This window comes from Chionomys nivalis (genome assembly GCF_950005125.1).
Source record: "Chionomys nivalis chromosome 23 unlocalized genomic scaffold, mChiNiv1.1 SUPER_23_unloc_1, whole genome shotgun sequence".
NCBI classification, from domain to species: Eukaryota; Metazoa; Chordata; class Mammalia; order Rodentia; family Cricetidae; genus Chionomys; species Chionomys nivalis.
The window spans coordinates 1,988,890-2,011,198 of record NW_026646869.1 but is presented as its reverse complement, the minus strand read 5'-3'; the positions used below and the strand labels follow the sequence as shown (position 1 = coordinate 2,011,198).

The window sequence follows — 22,309 nt, the reverse complement described above, 5'->3', positions numbered from 1 at the left end:
CACATTTGAAGAACATCCATTCTTTGGTTCTCTGGGAATGCAGCCATTGCTATCCAGAACCTTTCAGGTCTCTGGTTACCTGGAAAGTAATTATCAGCTCAGTTCTGGAGTCATCTGGCCTGTTCTAGCTGGGCAGTTTTCTAACCGATTCAAATTCAGCCATGAAACCCAGGCGGTGGTGGTGCACGCCTTTAATCCCACACTCAAGACTCAAGAGGCAGAGGCAGGCGGATCTCTTGAGTTCGAGGCCAGCCTGGTCTATAGAACTAGTCCAGGACAAATACGGCTGCTGCACAGGGAAACCGTGTCTTGGGGTGGGGGTGGGGGGTAGGTCAATGTCTCTTTTCAAGCAGCTGGGACCCTTGTTTTCCAGCCACACAACTCTGCTGGAGCTCACCCTGGTGGTGTCCAGAGGTACATACACACACACAACTCTGCTGGAGCTCACCCTGGTGGTGTGCAGAGACATACACACACACACACACACAACTCTGCTGGAGCTCACCCTGGTGGTGTGCAGAGACATACACACACACACACACAACTCTGCTGGAGCTCACCCTGGTGGTGTGCAGAGACATACACACACACACACAACTCTGCTGGAGCTCACCCTGGTGGTGTGCAGAGGTACACACACACATACAACTTTGCTGGAGCTCACCCTGGTGGTGTGCAGAGGTACACACACACATACAACTTTGCTGGAGCTCACCCTGGTGGTGTGCAGAGGTACACACACACACACACACAGTCTGTTAGTGCTGGAATGTAGACTTCAAAAAGGACTTTTAGGGGTTGGTACAATGGCTCAGCCTACACCTGATGACCTGAGTTATTACTGGGGACCACATGTTGGAAAGAAAGAACCAAATCCTGCTAGTTGTTCTCTGACCTCCACATGCATGCTGTAGTGTGTGTATGCACACACACACATAGACACACACACCATATATACATATATACCAGATGATTTTTTTGTTTTGTTTTGTTTCTCAAGACAGGGTTTCTCTGTGAAACTCCTGGAAATCACTTTGTAGACCAGGCTGTCCTCAAACTTACAGAGATCCGCCTGCCTCTGCCTCCCAAGTACTAGGATTAAAGGCGTGCGCCACCACCGCCTGGCCCACCGGATGAATTTTAAGACTCTGTGGCCTGTGATGGGGTTACTATTCTTAGCAGCAAGGATGATGCTATCCTTCCCATTCTGCTGAGGCCATTTTGAGAACATCTTGACTGAGGAGCAGGTTCTAGACGAGGCTTGGGAGCTAATCTAGCTCTGAATTCATGGGGCAGGGAGAGCATGGGAACTCAGGGCTAGATATGTAGCTCTAGAAAAAAAAATGGCAGCATTGTGGAAAAGGCCAACTACTTGAGACATTTACAGGATAACCCTACACTCAGTGTGGAGCCACAGTCTGATTTATTGGCCATCAACATTGGGCTTCTCTCACCCCCGCAGGAGACCTAGGACCAGGAGCAGGGTTGGCAGGCCACGCCTGGAGCTCAGTGAACGGGCACACACACTGAGCGAGCGAGGGCTGGAGAAGTGCTATGCAGGAATGGAAGAGTCCAGCCAGGAAGGGGCTGCAAAGCCATTAGGGATCCGTGGCTCCTCCCCTCCCCGGGCATCCCCTTCAGTCTACAGTGAGAGATACAGATGTCTGGTCCAATGAGGGAAGTTAGGGGCTCCACCATCAGGCTGATGAGGACTTTGTTTTGTAGCCTTGTGGAATATGCTCTGAGGCCTCTTTCTTAGTCAGTGGCTGGCCACTTCCGCTGGAGAGCTTAGGGGATGCTGTAGGTCTGAAGGGAATCCCCAGGGTGAGGCAGTATGCAACGTAGGCAGGAATGGGAATGAGGACGATGACATACAGCCCGACAGTCAGAATCAAGGCCCACACTGGGTATTGTTGAACTGTCTCTTTTGACTATGGAGAGACCAGGAAAGGGTATTAACACAGAAAATTCCCAGGAGAGGAGAAAGGTGAAGGCTAGTGAGCCAATGGCCAGGTCCTCAGCCCACAGGGGACTGGAAGGACCAGAAGGAACCGGAAGATCTGAGAGAGGGTACACTCACAGTGCTGGAGTTCCAGGCCGTGTAGGTGAGGGGTCTTGTGCCCATCTGAATGAAGACAGCTATTAGCAGGCCTAGCAGCACCACTGGGGACACATAGCACCATATCCAGCCACAGATAGGGCAGATGGGACGGCTTAGTAGAGCCATCATGTCTGCAAGGAACCTGTGGAGGGACAAGGAATATGGGTGCCAGTCCATCCTCCCCACCTCACAATCCTGTTATTTTCTGGCAGCTCTGGCCTGCGTTATTTCAGGTTTCCTCTTCCAGTCGGTCTTCTATCCCCCTGCTGCCCAGCACCTCCTGCAGGGCCCATACCCCTCTCATTCATCCTGAGATGACATCTGTGATGTGGCAAAGACCTTTCTAGGTGCTAGGTACCCAACCTAAGCCAAGAAGAGAATCGAGGCACCACTGAACCCTGATGACCCAGCCTGCTTTCTTCCCGTCATAACGCTCTGGATTTGAACCAGCAGCCCTTTGAGTCTGGGAGGCCAGGCTCCGAGGTCCTCTTCTCTTTTCTGCCTCTGTCTGTCCAGGCTCTGCTCGGAGCACCTTCCCCGCCCCTCCTGCCTGAATTTCCGTCCTCATCCTCAGTGTCTCCCTTGCTCTGCTCTGCACCTAGGACACCCACAGGGCTGTCTGCCCATCGTCTCCTACAGACCTGGGCTTTGAGAGACCTCAATATGATGAGTTCATTCCAGCACCACAATGGTTTCTGGACAGAGATGTCCTGGCACGGGGAAACTGGCACCAATATACACATAAAAGTCAGGCACACAGGTGTGCACAGGTGGAGATAAGAGAGTCTCAGAGGCTTGCTAGGAAGCCCATTTAGCCAAGTCAGTGAGTTCTAGGTTCAAGAAGAGACCCTGTCTCAAAAAGTAAGTGGAGAGCAACTGAGAAAAACACCTGACATGTGCTCACACGCGCATGGGCAGGCACACAGACACCTACACATCCGCACTTGAGTCTCAGTAAGTGTTTGGTGGTAGCCATGAAGATCGTTCAGTAGGTAAAGGCACCTGCTGCCCCTGGGATCCACATGGTAGGAGAAAAAACTAAACCTCACAAATGCACTGTGTTAATCACACATGTGCCCATAAACATACACTCACCCACAGAAGATAAATGAGGAACCGTATGGGGCTGGAGAGATAGTTCAATTAAGAGCACTCATTGCTTTTTGTGGAGAATCCAGGTTTGATTCCCAGCAGCCACATGGCAGCTCGCAATTGTCTATAACTCCAGTTCCAGGGCATCTGATACCCTCTTCTTGCCTGCATGAGCACCAGGGACACATGTGGTACACATATATACATACATACACACATACAGGCAAAACATTCATGCACATAAAATGATTTTAAAGTGAGTTAGTGAGGGGGAACAGACTCTAAGGACCATTTGCAAACGCCATTTCCAGCACCTTCTGCCTTGGAGCTACACCACTTGTGTGTCTTGTTAGTTACTTCTTCCTGGAGATAGGGTCTCTGTGTGGGTCACTCTGGCCGTGGAGTCACCGAGATCCACCTCTCTCTGCCTCCGGAATGCTGAAATTAAAGCCTGCGCCGTTGTGCCCGCCCTGCCAAGCTTTGAGCTGCTCTCACAAAAGACCTGACACAAAGAGACTTAGAGGAGGAAAGATTTACATGGCCTTGACCCTAAGGACCCGTCATGAAGGGGAAGAAATGACTGCAGAGCTGGCTCCATCCATGGTGGCTGAAATATGGAGACCAGAGCAGACTAGAGAGGGGCTGGGTGTCACTTCTACAGGCCTGCTCCAAAGAGCCTCAAAATAGCCCCACAAGATGGACACTGGATATTCAAACACTTCAGATCTGGACAGCACAGGAGAGAACCCTGGGTTGGAGGCTGACCCTGCTGCCCTGTTCCCCTCCAGTCCTGAACTCCTGGCTCGGGCCACTCTCCTACCACATCTTTCTTTCTTTGTTTGGTTTGGTTTTGATTTTTTGAGGTAGGGTTTCTCTGCATAGCCCTGGCTGTCCTGGAACTCACTCTATAGATCAGGCTGCCTCAAACTCACAGAGATCCCCCTGCCTCTGCCTCCCGACTGCCACCACGCCTGGCTTCTCTCACCACATCACGCTAGTCCGAATCACTACTGGCTCTTACTTGTCATCTTACACAGCTCCCAATTCCCCTCCTTGGCTCTGCTTGGGCCTCCAGGGCCACCAGAGGTGCCTTCATAAAATATATGTATGGTGGCGCATACCGTTAGTCCTAGCGCTTGGGAAGTGGCAGCAGACAGACCCCTCTGTGAGGCCAACGTGGTCTATAGCAAGTTCTAGGACAGCCAGGAGCATATAGTGAGACCTTGTCTCTAATTTGTTTTTAAGCTGATGATGGTGCTCCCTACTGAAACCATTTAGTGTTTTGTGATACACACTGCACACAAAGCTAGGTCATATCATGGTTTACAAGGTCCCATCTTCTGCCCCCAATCTCCTGATTCTATTCCAGCTTGCCTGGATCCCTTGTTCCTTCAAAGCTTCAAGCAGGATATTTCCTCTGGTGTACACACACGCAGGAACATTCACACACATACATATACATGCGTACCACATACACATTAATCATGGCTCCTCCCTTATTTTACTTAGGAGTCTTCGGACACATTACCCTACCATCAAGGCCTTCTTTACTACCCGTCCGAACCACACACACTGTCTCTGGACCAATGGCTTTTGGTTTCTTGTCTTTTGTTCTGTGCGCATGAACGGGAAGAGGGAAGCTAGAGCGGGGCACCAGCAGCTCCCGCTGCTGCCCTGATCACTGAGCCTGATCACTGAGCTCTACTGTCTGGCTGTCAAGGCCCTGGTGCCCTCTGCTTTTGCCTCACGGGGCTAGAATGGGTGCCGCCATGACCACTTATGTGGGTTCTAGGAAGAGAACGCAGACTCGGATGCTCCTACACCAAGGACTTGACTTGCTGAGCCTCCTCCCAGCCTCGCTTGCCATCCATAGGCTCCATGTCTGTCAGTGTTGCTGCTGTGTGTCTATACCACTAGAAAGTAAGGTCCTGAACAGAGTGCTAACCTGGCTTTATGCAGGGTCCCTGGTCACTAACAGGCCACTGAAGCACATGAAACACACAAAATTCTACTAAACAAACGTTCCTCAGAGGCCTTGACGTTAAGGGCCCTTGTGACACTCTGGCTTGACATTAGACACAACAGGAAAGCTGTCAACCCTCCCAAAAGATCCATGCTCTGGGGGCCTGGCACGGGCCGCCTTCACCTCTTGGCCCTGTAGGCCCAGGCTACAGCAAGGTTTTCACACAAGGCGATGCTGATGATGGGCGGGACGATCCAGTATTCACTCAGCAGCCAATAGTAGTAGATGCCTGAAGGTTGGATGAAGAAGAGGCCGCACAGGAACATCACCATGGAAGCACCCACTGGAGGAAGTGTTAGGTCTGCGTCAGGACCAGAGGTCTGGGAGAAGATGGGACTAAGGGGAGATCCTAAGCCAGGGCTGGCGTTAGGGCTGCGGGAGAGCGGGGTCAAAGGTGGAAGTACCTGTAAGAATCCTTGGCTGTCTCCTGAAGAAGGGGAAGGTGTCCTGGAGCGGGGTGATGATGCCCAGCATGAACGTCACCATGGCACACAAACTCAGACTCAGCAGCAGCAGGAAAAAGAGCACAGTCCAGAAGAACGACCCAGGGAGCAGAGAGATGACCTCCGTGAAGGTCAGGAACACGAAGCGGGGGCTCTCCTCAATCTGCAAGGACAGAGAAGTGAAGTGCCTTCCCCACCTCCTCTCACGGCTCACGCAGCAGGACCCCGCCCCTGCAGTCCGGGGAAGGGGTTCTGTCTACTGCGACTGCGCTGCGTTTCCTACGTTACCCACATTTCTCCCTGGGACTAGTGAGAGCCGCGCTCTGTAGGGCAGAGCAGGCTCTCCAGCTTCTCCACTGACCTTCAGAAAATGCTCCTGGATGTTGCATTCGGGCACCTTGCTGAGGACGGCGCTCCTCAAGGGTGGCAGGAGGTTGTTGAGCCAGGAATTGTAGGTAGAGGTCGGGTTTTTCGTCAGGGTAGGGGGCCGCACCTCAGGAGGTAGGATCCCCTGGGCTACCAGCATCATAAGTGTCTCTGTGTTCCTGAGGATGGGTGAATTAGAACCGTCAGGCCCTTGGCACACTGTCCTTCCCTTGCTCATCTTACAGATGAGAGAGATCTCGAGTCCAATATTACTAACTGTAAAGGACAGCCTGCCATGAAGTCTGGAGGATGCCCACTTTCGGGGGCCATGAAGAATATATGCCGTTGGGGAGCCCAGACTTCATAGGGATTCGTGGGCCTAGTCTTCACCAGCTTTTCTGAGATGAGTAGGGAAAAACCATCTAAGCTCTACACTTCGGAGAACAGGGAAGCTTCCTTAGACTGAAGCCTGAAGCGTGTGACAGTCCCAAGTTGTACTAAGTCAAAGAACTGTTGTTACCTTGACTCTGACCAGAGCCCTTGCCAAGAGCAGGGAGCAAGCTTCGTGAAAGTATGATCATGTCCTAGAAACTAAAACAGGATGCTCTTCTGGAGACAAGACAGCTACATACTTAGACTAATAGTCTCATTGCAAATCATTTAAGCTAAAAGATATTTTTAATCTTTTGTAATTATTTTATTTTATTTTATTTTATTTTGGTTTTTCGAGACAGGGTTTCTCTGTAGCTCTGACTGTCCTGGAGCTCACTCTGTAAACCAGGCTAGCCTCCCCAAGGCTAGGACTAAAGGTATCTAGCACCTCCCGGCTACCTATGGTTTATTTTAAAATCAGCTTTTGGTTGTTTTCCTTTCTTTACTAATTTTGTTGTCTATTTTATTTATTTATTGCTCTTATTTTTAATGCCCTTGCCCTCGGGGGCCAGAAAGATGACTCAGCAATTAAGAACATGTACTGTGTCTGCGCCAGCATCCATGTCTGGCAGCTCACAGCTGCCTGTAACTCCAGCTCCAGGGGATCTGATGCCCTTTGGATCCTGTGGGCACTGCACTTACGTGAACTATGGTCCTGACACATAATTTAAAAAACAGTAAAAATGAATCTTTTTCTCTTTTTTGAGACAGGAAAATGAATGTGAAATTCATTCACCTCTCTTTGTGGTCTTGATTGGCCTAGCTTGCTATGTAGACCTGGCTTGCCTTGGACTCACTGAGAGTCTCCTACTTCTGTCTCTGGACACCCAGCCTAGCGTGCTTGGAGTCAGCTAGGGCTGTGTTCGTGATAGAAGAAAATGACAGCCATTTGTGGTCTACACTGAGATGTACCCAGGCCCTTTTCACTTTATTGATATGTTTCGTTTTAGTGTTTTAAGATGCCTTAGTTTTATTTTAAGTGCATGAGTGTTTTGCCAGCAGAGGGTGGCAGAGTCTCCAGAACTGGAGCACAGGTAGCGGAGAGCCACAGTGTGGGTCGTGGGAACTGAATGTGGGTTCTCCGCAAGAGCAGCCAGTGCTCTTGAACACTGAGCCACCTCTCCAGCCCTCCCTTTCAAATATTTATTTATTTACTTATTTACTTATTTATATATTTATTGGCTTTTCTGAGCAGGATCTCCCCATGTAGCCCTGCCTGTCCTGGAATTTACTGTGTAGACCAGGCTGGCCTTGAAGCTGTGATCCTCCTGACTCTGACTCCTGGAAGGACCTACAGCTCTAGGGCTGGCTTAGTCTTGAAGATTTTAACAGCCTAGGGTTGAGGTGAGGTCCTCTGGACTGGGGCTTTGGAAAGAGACTTCTTGGAACTCAAGTCTTGGTCCTGTGGATAATCAAAGTCAAAACTTGTGCTTTAAGTTACAGCTAAGGCTGCCTTATGGCTACAACCTGGTGGAAACTTCAATTTGCCCCTTCGTTTGTTCATTTGCTAAACACCCTTCTGCACTTTCCCTGCCCCGTGGGAGGGCTGGCTGCAAGTGTCTGGCTCACTGTGACATTGAAGGTGGGGCCTTTCTCACGTCATGTGTACATAGTGAGCTCTAGGACAGCCAGAAAGAGAGACCCTGCCTCAAAATATCAAAAAAAAAAAAAAAACAAAAAAAAAAAAAACAAAAAAAAACAAAAGGCGCAGGGTACGTGCGGGGAGGAGGTGCAGGGGGATGTGGGGAGAGGGATATCTTGGTGTACCACTGTTTATTTTTCATATTCATTTATTCAGTGCAGAAGGCAGAAGAGGCATCAGATGCCCAGGAGCTGGAGTTACAGGCAGCTGGGAGCCTCCCAACATGGGTGCTGGGATTCAAACCCGTGTCTTATGGAAGTGTTATTAGCTGCTGAGTCATTTCTCCAGCCCCTTGATAGTAGTTCTATTCTTATAAGAAGATCAGCCAGGTGGTGGCGGTGCACGCCTTTAATTCCAGCACTCGGGAGGCAAAGGCAGAGGCAGGCAGATCTCTGTGAGTTCGAGGTCAGCCTGGTCTACAGAGTTCCAAGGCAGCCAGGGCTACACAGAAAAATCCTGTCTTGAAAACACAAACAAACAAAAAACCCAGCCTAACGAAACACAACACAGCCGTCATCAAGAAGCTTCAGTGGGTAAAGGAGGGTTGGGTACAGGCCTGGTGACAGTCCCTGGAACCCACGTGAAGGTGAAGGGCAGCACTGTCCTCACAAAGAGTCTTCTGACCTCCACATGTGGGCCATGACAGTCCATCCCCCACATCAAGTTCATACTCCAATACTAGCCACACAGCTAAACAAATAACACAAATATATTATTATATGTATGCATATCAGACTTGCAAAATTAAGCAGTCCAGCCAAGTTGAATAAAGTGCTGTGCAAACAGAGAAATGATTTCTCCCGTTTCCCTGCTGGAAGGGTAATTCTGATTAAACCACTGTGGCCCTCAGACACGGAGCAGACCCTGTGCATGTGTAAGCTCTGCATCCTTGAAGTCCACATTTTAGGATATCCCTGGTGTGTCCGTGTGACTAGACCACGTTCTGAACTAAACAAGTACAGACCATTCCCGACAGTGAGGTGATGGCTTACACCTGTAAGCCAAGCAGACAGCAGGCTCAAAGAGAAAGAAAGTTTGTGCGCTCCAAGGCAGTCTGGGCTACAAAGGGATGCTGACCCGAAGCAAAACCAAACTTCTGTGCAGTACAGGAAGAAATCTCCTCACAGCAGCAATGTGTTTGGGCTGTGCCGTCCTGGGGTGATTTCTGTCTACAGGGAGACACGGTGGGAATGGGTAAGCTCAAGAGTACATTACATGAGGGATGGAGCTGCTGCAGGTTAGCTCTGAGGTCTTCGAGGATCAGCTGCATCTGCCATGCAGAACTCTGCATAAGGCCAGGAGTGCATAGGTGCCATGGGGCTAATTTTCTGTGAACCTGAACAGAAACACACCAAGGAAGGATCACAGGACTTGGGAAGCTAACCGAACTTGGGGGACACTAGAAGTCCCGAGAGGTCCAAGACACGTGAGACCCCTCCCCGAGGTTATGCACACAGTCACAATTGCTGGGGAGACGACTCTTCCCCGAACTGTCAACAGGAGGTCCAGGGAGCTGCAGGGATGCAAGGTGTCACCCACACGTGGCTCTCCAGTCACAGTGTTGCCTTGAAGCCGCTTGCTTTCCTGTAGGTAAGCCCTCACCATGCTCCTGCGGGTGACCCAGTGCGTCATCGCATCCAGCCAGACCTGGGTGAAACCCTCTTGGCTCAGTTCCCTGTCTAGGGTGAACAAATATGTGTGTACATACTCGGGAGAAGTCACACAACACCAGCTTCCAGAAGAAAACGACAACCGTTTGTGGAGATTGCGGTTACTAGGGAGAAATGAAACTCAGGTTTGCCTTCTCTGGAAGGCCTCTCTGACTCTCTCAGGCTCAAGGAAAGGCCCCATCTCCTCTCAGCTCGTATTACCAGGCACCAGAAGTTTATGGCTTAGTATTCCATTCTTCACTCCTTCTCTCAAGGCTGGAAAAAGTAATGAAAGCAAGAAAGGTACTGACGAACCAACCCGAGCTTCTGTGATGGCAAAGGGCACTTCATGGGTGGCACCAAGCTATGTTGACAGCAGAACAGCAGGATCGGGCTCCAGGTCTCTCACACAGTAGGGTGTTTACAGCTAATCAGAGTGTGCTACATCATTAAAATGACAAGGGGGCCAGAGAGATGCGTCAGCCGTCAAGAGCACTTGTTCTTGCAGAGGACCCAGATTCAGCTCTCAGCATCCATACTCTGACTCACAGCTGTTGGTAACTTGTTTCAGATCTGACACCCCTCTCCTGACCTCCGTAGGCAGCAGGTCTACACATGTTGTACATAGTCTATGCAGGCAAAACACGCACACACAATGAATAAACAAGTAAGAGGCTCTTTAAAGGGATAAAAATAACGACAAGAGCTGGGCATGGTGACACACTCTGATTTCATCAATATGCAATGCACACGTGTATCGCAATGTACCCCATGAACTCATGGGATTGGAATGTGTCAATAGGACCAAGACAAGAGGAAGAGCTGCAGGACTGTGCCAGCCAGGAGAGAATCCTGTTCCCTAACCTTTTGGAGTTTAGCTTTACCAGATGGGCAGAGAACACTAAGTCTGGAACCCACAACTCAGGGCCTGCGGAGGAAGCAGATGTTCGTGGATGGCTCTGAGAGGTGAACACAGATGCTGTTCTCTGTGTGAGTGACCTTTGCACGCCGGCCATTCTTAGTGTCTGCTAGCACGTCAGCTCTGAGGTGGCCGTTGGCAACCTCTGGCACTCTCTAATGTTCTCAGCTAAGAGGAAGCAGAGCTTTTAACCTCCCTGAAGTTGAGATGTGAGGATGGGTTATGAAGTTGCCCAGGCTAGACTTGATCAGGAAACTGGCCTTACTTCTCACAGCAGCGATGTGTGGTTATGGTGGCCCAGAAGCCCAGGATCGAGAGGATGAGAGGCATGAAGAACAGCAAGGTGAGCATCTTGATCAGGACCATAAGGAAGGCGTCCCCCAGACAGTTGTTGAAGTCAGGCATGTATGAGGACAAGTAGACGATGGGCCCAAAGCCTAGGCCCATGTCTAACATGACCTGGACCCCTGCTTGGGACCACACGATTGGGTCGTAAATGCGTGCCACCTGAAAAGGAGAGGCGGGTACAACAGGGATGTCGAGATTTGGGAAGGGACATCGTCTCTCGAAGGGAGGAGGCACAGGAGACAACGGTAGGCAGCTGTGCTGCTCCGCGGAAGGACCTCACCTCGAGAACAAGCAGGTGTTTCAGCCCATATTCTGTGCCCTCCATGGGCAGAGTCCGGAAGAAGAAGCAGAAGATGATGAGATAGGGAAGTAGCACCAGGACGTTCAGAACCTGCGCAGAGTGCAGCGTGTCAATAGGGACTCGTCCTTGTGCGTAGCTCAGGGCTGGGGTAGGGCTCACAAGAGTCTTCATCCAGGCAAGGAGCTTGCAGGGGTAACTGACCAGGCGGGAGAAACAAGCTCATAGCCCTTGAGAATGCCAAAGGCCCCGTGCGACTCACCTTCTCAAAGGACTTGATCCCATTCATTATGAAAACGTAAACGAGACACCAAGCCAGAAAGAGGCATATGCCCAGGTGGAGAGCTAGAGGCCCTCCGTCCTCTATTCTGTCTGAGGCTTTCAGGGTCTGCCGGTACCAAAAGTACGTGTAGGATGTTGCCTGCTCACATTCGGGATCTGGGAGGACATGGCTTTGGACAGGCCTGCTAGACATGGCAAACCCTCCCTCTTCACCCCCTGCATCCCCCTGCTCTTTGTGTTGTCTTCCAATTCATGCCCCTCCTTTCTATTTTCTCCTCTGCCCAAGTCTCTTCGTTTCTCCACCTCTCCTTCCTCACCAAAGCTACTGGAGTTCCTCTGAAAGGGGCAGTGCTGCCATGGGACAGTGAAGTAGAATACGTGGCTCATGTAGAAGAGGACCCAGGAGTTAAACACATTCGTGTAGGTGTTGATGATGAAGCACACCTGGAGAGCAGGGAGGCGTGTCTGGGAGGAAGAGCAGGGGCAGGGAGTGAAGGGTGAGGAGCAGCTGTAGGGGCAGGCTTGGGAAGCTTGGGGCTCCTCACCAAGAAAGTGCTGTATCCCAGTCCACCAAACCAAGGACCCAGGGTCTTCCACAGGTCAATGCTGGCACGCTGTACCCTCTGGCCAACAGCCATCTCCAGGAAGAGCAGAGGAATTCCAATCCAGAGCAACATTATGCTGTACATTATAAGAAAGCTGCCTGCGGAGAGAAGGCAGAAAGACTCTGAGGGCCTCGGGCCCACAGTGCCTGTCCTTCCTCACCAACAGCAGCCTCCCTCGGGCCATGGGCTTGAGGCTTGCTGGCTCCACAGTCCATACTGGTCACGCTCCTTATCCCTAGAGGTCTCAGATGCCTAGTTCCCCTCAGCATCCTCCCGGTTATCCCGCTGGCCTATGCTTAAAACCCTGTACTTCTGCTTCTCCTGACCCTGGGTCTCGGAAACATGGTTTCTATTGTTCTCCGGCATCCAGACCCCTCACAGATGTTATCACTGGGAGCCAGGGCAGCCTCACTTCTCTGTGCCTCTTGGGTTCCCAGACTTACAGCCTCCTTTGTGAAGCCACTGTGAGACAAAGCGCCAGAGCTGAATCGGCATCAGCAGGTAGCTCACCATGGCCAGGATGAACTTAAGCTTGCTGGACCAGAGCTGACGGGGAAGGAAGACGTCACTCTCTTCCCTGCTCGTATATCTTGTCTCCTCTGAGGTTGTCACAGTCGCTTCTTTTGTGGCACTGGGCTTAGGTTGTGGGCCACCTCTTACCTGAGCCTCCAAAGCATGAGTCTCCCAGGCCCGAGCCTTTGCCACTCGGGTCTCTGAGACTGCGGCCTGTGTGTCCCAGGCTGATACAACCCAAGTTAGGATCCCACCTTCCCATTCCTCAGTGTTCGACTCCAGCTCGGAGATTGTGGATAAGTTTTTTTCCACAAACGACTCTGAAGCCTTTGTTGAGGAAGACTCTGGAGGCACTTCCTCTAGAGAAGCTTTTGCTTTGGCGAGGGGAGGGGCCCCTTCACCTTTCTCCGTGGACCTGAAAATCAGAAGCCACAAATCTTAGGAGAAACCAGGGTTCAGTGAGTTCCAAACTCTCTCAAAGGAGAATTTCATTTCTACGCTCTCTACTGACATTCAAAACACATACATCACAAACACCACATACATGCCATGCAAACACGTATCACCCAAACAGGCCCTACATATATCATACAAACACATCATATACCTTAGACAAACACGTATCACATTCTCATATACTGCACACAGGCACCACACATGACACACACGGGCACCACACATGACACACAGGGCACCACATGTGACACACACGGGTACCACACGTGACACACACGGGTACCACGCCTGACACACACGGGCACCACATGTGACACACATGCACACCACATGACACACAGGGCACCACACGTGACACACAGGGCACCACACGTGGCACACCACATGACACACAGGGCACCACACGTGACACACACGGGCACCACACGTGACACACAGGGCACCACACATGACAGACACGGGCACCACACGTGACACACACGGGCACCACACGTGACACACACGGGTACCACACGTGACACACAGGGCACCACATGTGACACACATGCACACCACATGACACACAGGGCACCACACGTGACACACAGGGCACCACACGTGGCACACCACATGACACACAGGGCACCACATGTGACACACACGGGCACCACACGTGACACACGCGCACACAGGTACCACACGTGACACACGCGCACACAGGTACCACACGTGACACACGCGCACACAGGTACCACACGTGACACATGCACACACAGGCATCATCACCCTCACACACATCACAAACACATACACGCACGTACTATACCCCACACCCGTACCATACCAACATGTGCCATACACACAAACACCACACACAAATGCCTTAGCACACTCACACATAAACACGCTTGTGTACACATATGCACCATACTCACCTACCACACACACATTTCTTATATGATTTTTTTACTTCTTCAAATGTTTTAACACAAAGGACAGGGGTTGGGGTAGCTACAGTTAAGAGGCAGAAAGGTGGGAACCACACTAAGGATTTCTGGATATAGAGGTAGACACCGTCCAAAGCTCACAGTGGCTTCCACTAGAAACCTCAGTCTTCAAGAGGCTGAGGCAAGAGGACTGCCATGACTTTGAGGCCAGCCTTGGGCTATAGAGAAGGACAGGTAAGAAGGGAGGAGGGGAAAAGGGAAGGAGGGAAGGAGGAAGAGAGAGAAGGGGGGGCTCTTCACAGTGGGCTTTGGTTTGCTGGTTTGTAAGAAAGGGGCTTCCTACACAGCCCAGACTGGCCTGGAGCTGGTGACGCCCCTGCCTCTGCCATCTAAAGAAAGCTTATAAATGCCTGCTTTACCTCTGCAAGCCTTCCCCAGCTGTCCGTGCTCCAGCTCAGCTCCGAGCTGTCTCAGAGGAGCCTGACCTGCCTCTGTCTCAGAGGGCAGCTGCTCCCACCTCCCCACCCCGCATTTCTTCACTGCCTTCCTCTCTGCCTCCTGCTCCACCCCCAACTCCCAAGCCAGAGGATGGTTTTGCACCTCATGTCTGGGGCCACTTTCCTCTTTGATCCTTGTGGCCCCGCCACTCTGACCTTTGTTGGTTCTTCGAATGCTCCACAGGACAGAGGACCAGGAATGTGCTGGAAGGGAAACAGAAGTCTGTGAAAGAACAGTCGCTGACTCCAGCGAGAGGCATCAGGTTACTGGCGGTGGCTCAGCTGTAAGGTGCTCGCTACTCAGAAGGAGGATCTGAGTTCAATCCCCGGGACCCACATAAAGGCCGGGCAGGGTAGCATGTTTCCATCCCAGCATCAGGCAGATGGAGATCGAATCCAGCCTGCCCCGACTGGTAAAACACTGTCTTGTAAAACAAGGTGGACTAGTCCTGAGGAAACACACGAGGTGGTCCTCTGGACTACATACAACTACACACACACACACACACACACACGAACAAACACACACACATAAACACATATACACACAAAATCATCAATGGTTGCTAATACAAGATGGTCAAAAGTTTGACAAAGATAGACAAAGCAGACAGTGTTACTGTAAGATACAGCCTCCAGCCAGGAAATTGTATTCTGTCATCCAAAGCATGCAGAATGCCGTGTCCTCCTGACATGATACACCAAGAACAAAAAATGAATAACCAGAATGTATGTAGTCATGAGGAAAATCAGATAACCCCAAATGTAGGAATACTTTATAAAAAAAATAACTGGTTAAGGGCTGGAGAGATGGCTCAGAGGTTAAGAGCATTGCCTGTTCTTCCAAAGGTCCTGAGTTCAATTCCCAGCAACCACATGGTGGCTCACAACCATCTGTAATGGGGTCTAGTGCCCTCCTCTGGCCTGCAGGCATACACACAGACATAATATTTTATACATAATAAATAAATAAATGTTTAAAAAATAAAAAAATAAATAACTGGTTAATTCTTGTTTAAAATATCAACTCAGGACCCATGGTCCTGCTAGCCTGAGTTTAATCCCCAGGACGCACAGTGGAAGGAGACAACAGAAACCTCCAACTTGCCCTCTGACCTCCATATTTTGCTGTGGCATGTGCACATATATACATGCTAAATAAATAAATGTAATTTAATTTTTTTTTTCTTTTTTTGGTTTTTCGAGACAGGGTTTCTCTGTGGCTTTGGAGCCTGTCCTGGAACTAGCTCTTGTAGACCAGGCTGGTCTCGAACTCACAGAGATCCGCCTACCTCTGCCTCCCAAGTGCTGGGATTAAAGGCGTGCGCCACCATCGCCCAGCTTGTTGTTGTTTTTTGAGACAGGGTTTCTCTGTGTTTTCTGACTGTCCTGGAACTTGTTCTGTAGACCAGGCTGGCCTCAGTTCTTCATGGAACCTTCTCTAAAATTGATTGCATACATACTCAGTAACAAAGCAAACCTCCACAGATACAAAAAAATTGGAGTACCCACTGTGTCTTATCAGATCACCATGGAGTAAAGTTAGAATTCAACAATACTACTCCCAGAAAGCCTACAAACCCATGGAAACACTACATAAGGAGATCAAGGGGATTCAAATTGGAAAGGAAGAAGTCAAACTTTCATTATTTGCAAATGATATGATAGTGTACATTTACGATAGACCCCAAAAACTCTACCAGAGAACTCCTACAGCTGATAAATACCTTCAGTGATGTGGCAGGATACAAGATCAACTCAAAAATATCAGTATCCCTCCTATACACAAAGGATAAAGAAGCTGAGAGGGAAATCAGACGCATCACCTTTCACAATAGCCACAAATAACATAAAATATCTTGAAGTAACACTAACCAAAGAAGTGAAAGACCTATTTGACAAGAAACTTTAAGTCTTTGAAGAAAGAAATTGAAGAAGACACCAGAAAATGGAAAGCTCTCCCATGCTCTTAGGTAGGATCAACATAGTAAAAATGGCAATTCTACCAAAAGCAATCTATAGATTCAATGCAATTCCCATCAAAATCCCAACACAATTATTCATAGACCTTGAAAAAACAATAATCAACTTCATATGAAAAAACAAACAAACAAAACCCCGACAGGATAGCCAAAACAATCCTGCACAATAAAGGAATTGCCAGAGGCATTACCATCCCTGACATCAAGCTCTATTACAGAGCTACAGTAATGAAAACAGCTTGGTATTGCCATAAAAACAGAGATGTTGACCAACGGAATCGAATTGAAGGCCTGGATATTAATCCACACACCTATAAACACCTGATTTTGACAAAGAAGCTAAAAGTATGCAATGGAAGAAAGAGAGCATCTTCAACAAATATGGTGCTGGCATAACTGGATGTCAACCCGTAGAAGAATGAAAATAGATCCATATCTATCACCATGCACAAAACTCAAATTCAAATGGATTAAAGACCTCAATATAAATCTGACCACACTGAACCTGGTAGAGGAGAAAGTGGAAAGCAGCCTTCAATGCATGGGCACAGGAGACCACTTCCTAAATATAACCCCAGTAGCACAGACAATAATAGCAACAATAAATAAATGGGACCTCCTGAAACTGAGAAGCTTCTGTAAAGCAAAGGACCCAGTCAATAAGACCAGAGGGCAGCCTACTAAATGGGAAAAAAATCTTCACCAACCCCACATCATACAAAGGACTTATGTCCAAAATATATAAAGAACTCAAGAAATTAGATATTAAAATTTTAAATACCTCAATTTTTTTTTAAAAAAAGGTATACTGAACTAAACAGAGAACTCTCAACAGAAGAATTTCAAATGGCCAAAAGATACTTAAGGAAGTGTTCAACTTCCTTAGCTATCAGGGAAATGCAAATCAAAACAACTCTGAGGTACCATCTTAGTCAGAGCGATCAGGGATACAAGGGACATACCTAAACATAATAAAGGCAATATATAGCAAGCCTATAGCAACATCAAATTAAATGGAGAGAAACTCAAAGCAATTCCACTAAACTCAGGAACAAGACAAGGCTGCCCACTCTCCCATATCTATTCAACATAGCGCTTGAAGTTCTGGGTAGAGCAATGAGACAACTGAAGGATCAAGAAGACACAAATTGGGAAGGAAGAAGTCAAAATATCACTATTTACAGATGATAAGATAATATACATAGTCAGCCCTAAAAATTCTACCAGGGAACCCCTACAGTTGATAAACACCTTCAGTGAAGTGACTTTATACAAGATTAATTCAAAACTATCAGTAGCCCTCCGATATACAAATGACAAATGGGCTGAGAAAGAAACCAAAGAAACAACACCCTTCCCAACAGAACTCAAATATTATAAAATACCTTGGGATAACTCTAACCGAGAAAACAGAAGACTTGTATGACAAAAACTTGAAGGATTTGAATGAAGAAGTTGAATACAATATCAGAAGATGGGCAGATCTCCCATGTTCATGAATCAGTAGAATTAACATAGTAAACATGGCCACCTTACCAAAAGCAATTTCCAGAGTCAGTGCAGTCACCATCAAATTCCAACACTAGTCTTTTTTGTTTGTTTATTTGTTTTTTCGAGACAGGGTTTCTCTGTGTAGCTCTGACGGTCCTGGAACTAGCTCTGTAGACCAGGTTGACCTCGAACTCACAGAGATCCGCCTGCCTCTGCCTCCCGAGTGCTGGGATTAAAGGCGTGCGCCACCACTGCTCAGCTTCAGCACAATTCTTTACAGACCTTGAAAGGACAATACTCAACTTCATATGGGAAAGAAACCAAAAATCCGATGTTGGGATAATCTTTTTGTATACCGTGTAAAGATGTGTCTCTGTTTTATCTCACCTGCCTAAGACAACTTCTGACTGGTTTAATAAAGAGCTGGATGACCAGGGCTGGAGAAATGGCTTAGAGGCTAAGAGCACTGTTCTTCCAGACGCCCTGAATTCAATTCCCAGCAACCACATGGTAGCTCACAACCATCTGTAGTGAGATCTGGTGCCCTCTTCTGGTGTGTAGGCACACATGCAGACAGAACACTGTATGCATACTTAATAAATACATCTTTACCAAAAACAAAAACAAAAAAAAAGAGCTGAATGACTAATAGGTAGGCAGGACTCCCAGACAGAGATAGGGAAAGAATCTGAGGTGAGAGATTCGTCAACCAGATGAGGAGGAAATCAGATGGACAGTCCTGAGGAGAGATAACAATCCAAATGGCAGAACACAGATTAAGTATGATCTCCTGGTAATGGAAGATATGGATCCTGAACCATTCATCTTCTGTAACCTGTCAAGGCTTCCAATGGTGGAACTGGGACACTTCCAGCCTCAAAGCCTTTGACCTACAATTTGCCCTGCCTGCAAGATGAACTGGGGCAGTGGTGGTGCAGAACTTGTGGGAGTGGCCAACCCATACCGACGATCCAGAAAGCTGGGTAGAGTCAAACACGACTGGCTAAAAAAAAAAAGACCCAATGAAATGATTCCTGATGATGTTCTGCTACACTGACAGATCAGTGCCAAGCCCAGCTGGCATCAGAGAGGCTTCTTCCAGCAGCTCACAGTAGCGGACGCAGAGACCCACAGCCATTCATTAGGCAAAGAGCTAACCCAGCTTGGACATCTCCATCAGGTCTCTCCCCTTGCAGCTCAGGAGAAGGGGAGGAGGAATTGTGGGAACCAGAGGGTTTGAGTACACTGGGAGACCTGGCCTGCAGAATCAGCTAAGCAGGGCTCATGGGGGCTCATAGAGACGGAAGGGGCAGTACTGAACTGCATGGATCCTCACTAGTTCCTCTGCATATATGTTATGATCGTTGGGTTGGTGTTTGTGTGAGACTCCTTGAAATGGGAGTCAGGGTGTCTCTGACTCTTTTTGCTTGCTCCCAGGACCATCTTCCTGTACTGGGTTCCTTCATCCAGCCTTGACAAGAGAGTTCATGCCTGGTCTTTTTTCATAGCTTTGCTGTTTTCTGTTGATGTCCCTGGGAGGCCTGCTCTTTTTTTGGGGGGATGGAAGAGCAGAGTGGATCTTGGGATAGTGGGGGGAACTGGGAGGAGTGGACAGAGGGGAAGTTTCAGTCGGGTTGTATTTTATGAGAGAAGAATAAACTGAAATCATTTTCTATCATTACTTCTTTTTGGGGGGTGGAATCTTTTTTGAGGCGGGGTTTCTCTGGGTAGCTGTCCTGGAACTTACTATGTAAACCAGGCTGGCACTGAACTCTGAGATCTGCCTGCCTCTGCATCCCGAGTGCTGGGATTAAAGGTGTTTCCTTGTTTCTACTTTTTCTTTGAGGATGAGAGTGGGATGAACAGAGAAAAAGAGTTTCTTAACGCATATAGAAGTTAACCAAGTTGAGGGCCGGGAAATGTAGCTCAGCTGGTAGAGTGCTTGCTCAGTGTGCACAAAGCCCTGGGTTCTTGACCCACCATTGCTCAAGAGCAGGCGTGATGGCCTGTGCCTGTAATCGCAGTACGTGGGGGATGGAGATGGGAGAACTTGAAGAAAGACCTTTGTTATCCTAGAATACACAGCAAATCCTAGGCCATCTGGGCTACTTGAGACCCTATCTCAAAAACTAATCGATTTGGGGCTAACAAAATAATTGAGTGGATAAAGGCTCTTGCGGCCAAGCATGGCGATCTCAGTTCAGTTGCTGTACCCACGTGAAGAAAGAAGAGAACCAACTCCCACACGGTGTCCTCTGACCTCACACATGTGCCAGGACACATTCCACGGACTCACGTCCACTCGTCAGTCAATACATGCAAAAAGTTTTAAAAGTTAAGTATGTTGAGGAAGCAGGAGGCTTACCTATGGCAAACAAATCTTCATCACTACTAGATATTTTGCTCATATCAAAAATGGGACACACCTCCAATTAAAAAAGAAAAGTTAGGTTCTCAAAATCTGTGATGTTAGCAGTGGCCCTGACTCTTATGCATCAGATAATAGTAATAATTTAATAACAGGTGAGTCGTGTGATAAGGGGTAGATTTGCCTTTCTTGAAGACATTCAAAACCAGTTGCTGCAGAATAGAATATTTGTTTGACTACATAAAGGGGTGTTGCTTTTGTTTATGCTGAATTTTTTTAACTAAGTAAAGATGTGTTGCTATCTCTCCTTGCCTGCCTAAGGCACCTGATTGGTCTAATAAAAAGCTCAATGGCCAATAGCTAGGAAGATGGGGGGGGGGGCTGGCTGGGAGAGAGAAAAGCAGAGTCAGCCAGTGAGCTAGGAGCCAGCCTGCCAAACGTGGAGGAAGCAGGGACGCAGGATGGAAGTGTGCAGATGAGGTAAATGAGCCACATAGATTAATAGAAATGGGCTAACTTAAGTTTAAAAAAAAAAAAAAAAAAAAAAAAAAACAACTAGAAACAAGCCTAAGCTAAGGCCGACCATTCACAGTTAAGAATAAGTTGCCATGTCCTGATTTGGGGGCTGGCGGCCAAGAAAGCCTGCTACACCCAGCAGAACTGAAAACAAGTTCTCTGGAAAATTCAGTCAGCTGGAGCTTTCGGTGACAGAACTGAGCGTTGGATTTGATTCTTCGTTCACTTTATTTAACCATTTCTCTGTTTAGTACTCGGACCTTGTACATGCTAGGCAAGCAGTCTCCCATCGAGCTAGCCACAGCCTCAGCTCCAGGGTTGAGCTCTGGCCAGCTGACCACTTCTGATACCCTCTGACCTCCTGCCATGTCGTGCTGGCCCTTAAGCCTCCTCAGAAACACCCCTTCCACTCATTTTACCTCCTTTCCCGGAACTATGGCCTCGGAAAGGAAAGCAAGCTGGTGTCCTGGCTCCTCCAAACCTGGAAATGGCTGTGCCCACCAGGCTGGAAATGAAGCGGGGCTTCACCCAAAAGACCAGCCCTGAAGGGCAGGGGCGGCTGTGGGGGAGCCCTGAGGAGTGACTCGCCGGCTCACCTCGAATAGGCAGGCAGTTTTCTGCGTTCTGAGGGAGAAGGGGCGCGGTGACCCTTGACCCCAGGACTCCCTCCCTGCAGCCTGTGGAGAGCCGGGGGCTGCAGAATGTCTGCCCCTCACACCGACCTGGCTGGCTCCCCTCGCCCAGGCTCGGGATCCCTGGTAAGGTCTCCAGGGGCTATGAGGTGAAAGGGACTCAGCGGCCTGGGCTGGAAGCCTTGCCACCTCCGCAGTCCTCGCATGGGGCCGCTCCCACCTCATGAGCCCACGCGGCCTTTCCGGCCGTTTGGTGCATACACGCCATTGCTGCCCTCGCGCCTCCTCTGCAGACAGGCAGTCCCTTTTCCTCTCGGCCTAATACCCCACGTGACAGAAATGGTGCGCTGGAAGTCTTGACCCTCTCATTTATTCCGTGTGGATTTCAAACCGCTGATATTTGCTCTCTGATACTCAAATCAAAAATTTACTATACTTGCTACTTTCAGTAGCAGAATCAACCTTCACCGCACCTGGCCGGCTGGGGCTTTAAGGATAGCTGCTGAGAACTGAAAAACGATCAGATGGGACACGGGTGGAGAAGGGAACTCGCCGCCCCGTCTGATCGTTGCGGTCCACCCCAGATCCCAGGTGGGAAGGGAAGTGTCTCTTTCACTCTGACCATCAGAGTAGTGGAATAATGGACCCAAAGGAATGGGGATGTCCCCTTAGGAATCTCATGCTGGGGAAGGTGCCAACCAGAGGGTGACTTGTCTCCCGATTTCATG

The 22,309-nt window shown here is 49.0% G+C and overlaps 1 protein-coding gene across 1 annotated transcript; it reads right to left on the bottom strand.

Moving 5' to 3' along the window:
• Window positions 1–1,697: 1,697 nt before the first annotated feature.
• Window positions 1,698–21,787, bottom strand: Slc6a16 (solute carrier family 6 member 16). The gene is made up of 13 exons (XM_057760893.1): window positions 21,672–21,787; window positions 21,546–21,626; window positions 12,644–13,128; window positions 12,141–12,298; window positions 11,913–12,039; window positions 11,576–11,751; window positions 11,296–11,406; window positions 10,933–11,174; window positions 6,021–6,204; window positions 5,621–5,822; window positions 5,340–5,499; window positions 2,081–2,243; window positions 1,698–1,931 (listed from the first exon to the last, which is right to left on the bottom strand). The coding sequence occupies exons 1-13, from the start codon at window positions 21,785–21,787 to the stop codon at window positions 1,698–1,700; spliced, it is 2,439 nt and encodes an 812-aa protein (XP_057616876.1).
• Window positions 21,788–22,309: the final 522 nt, after the last annotated feature.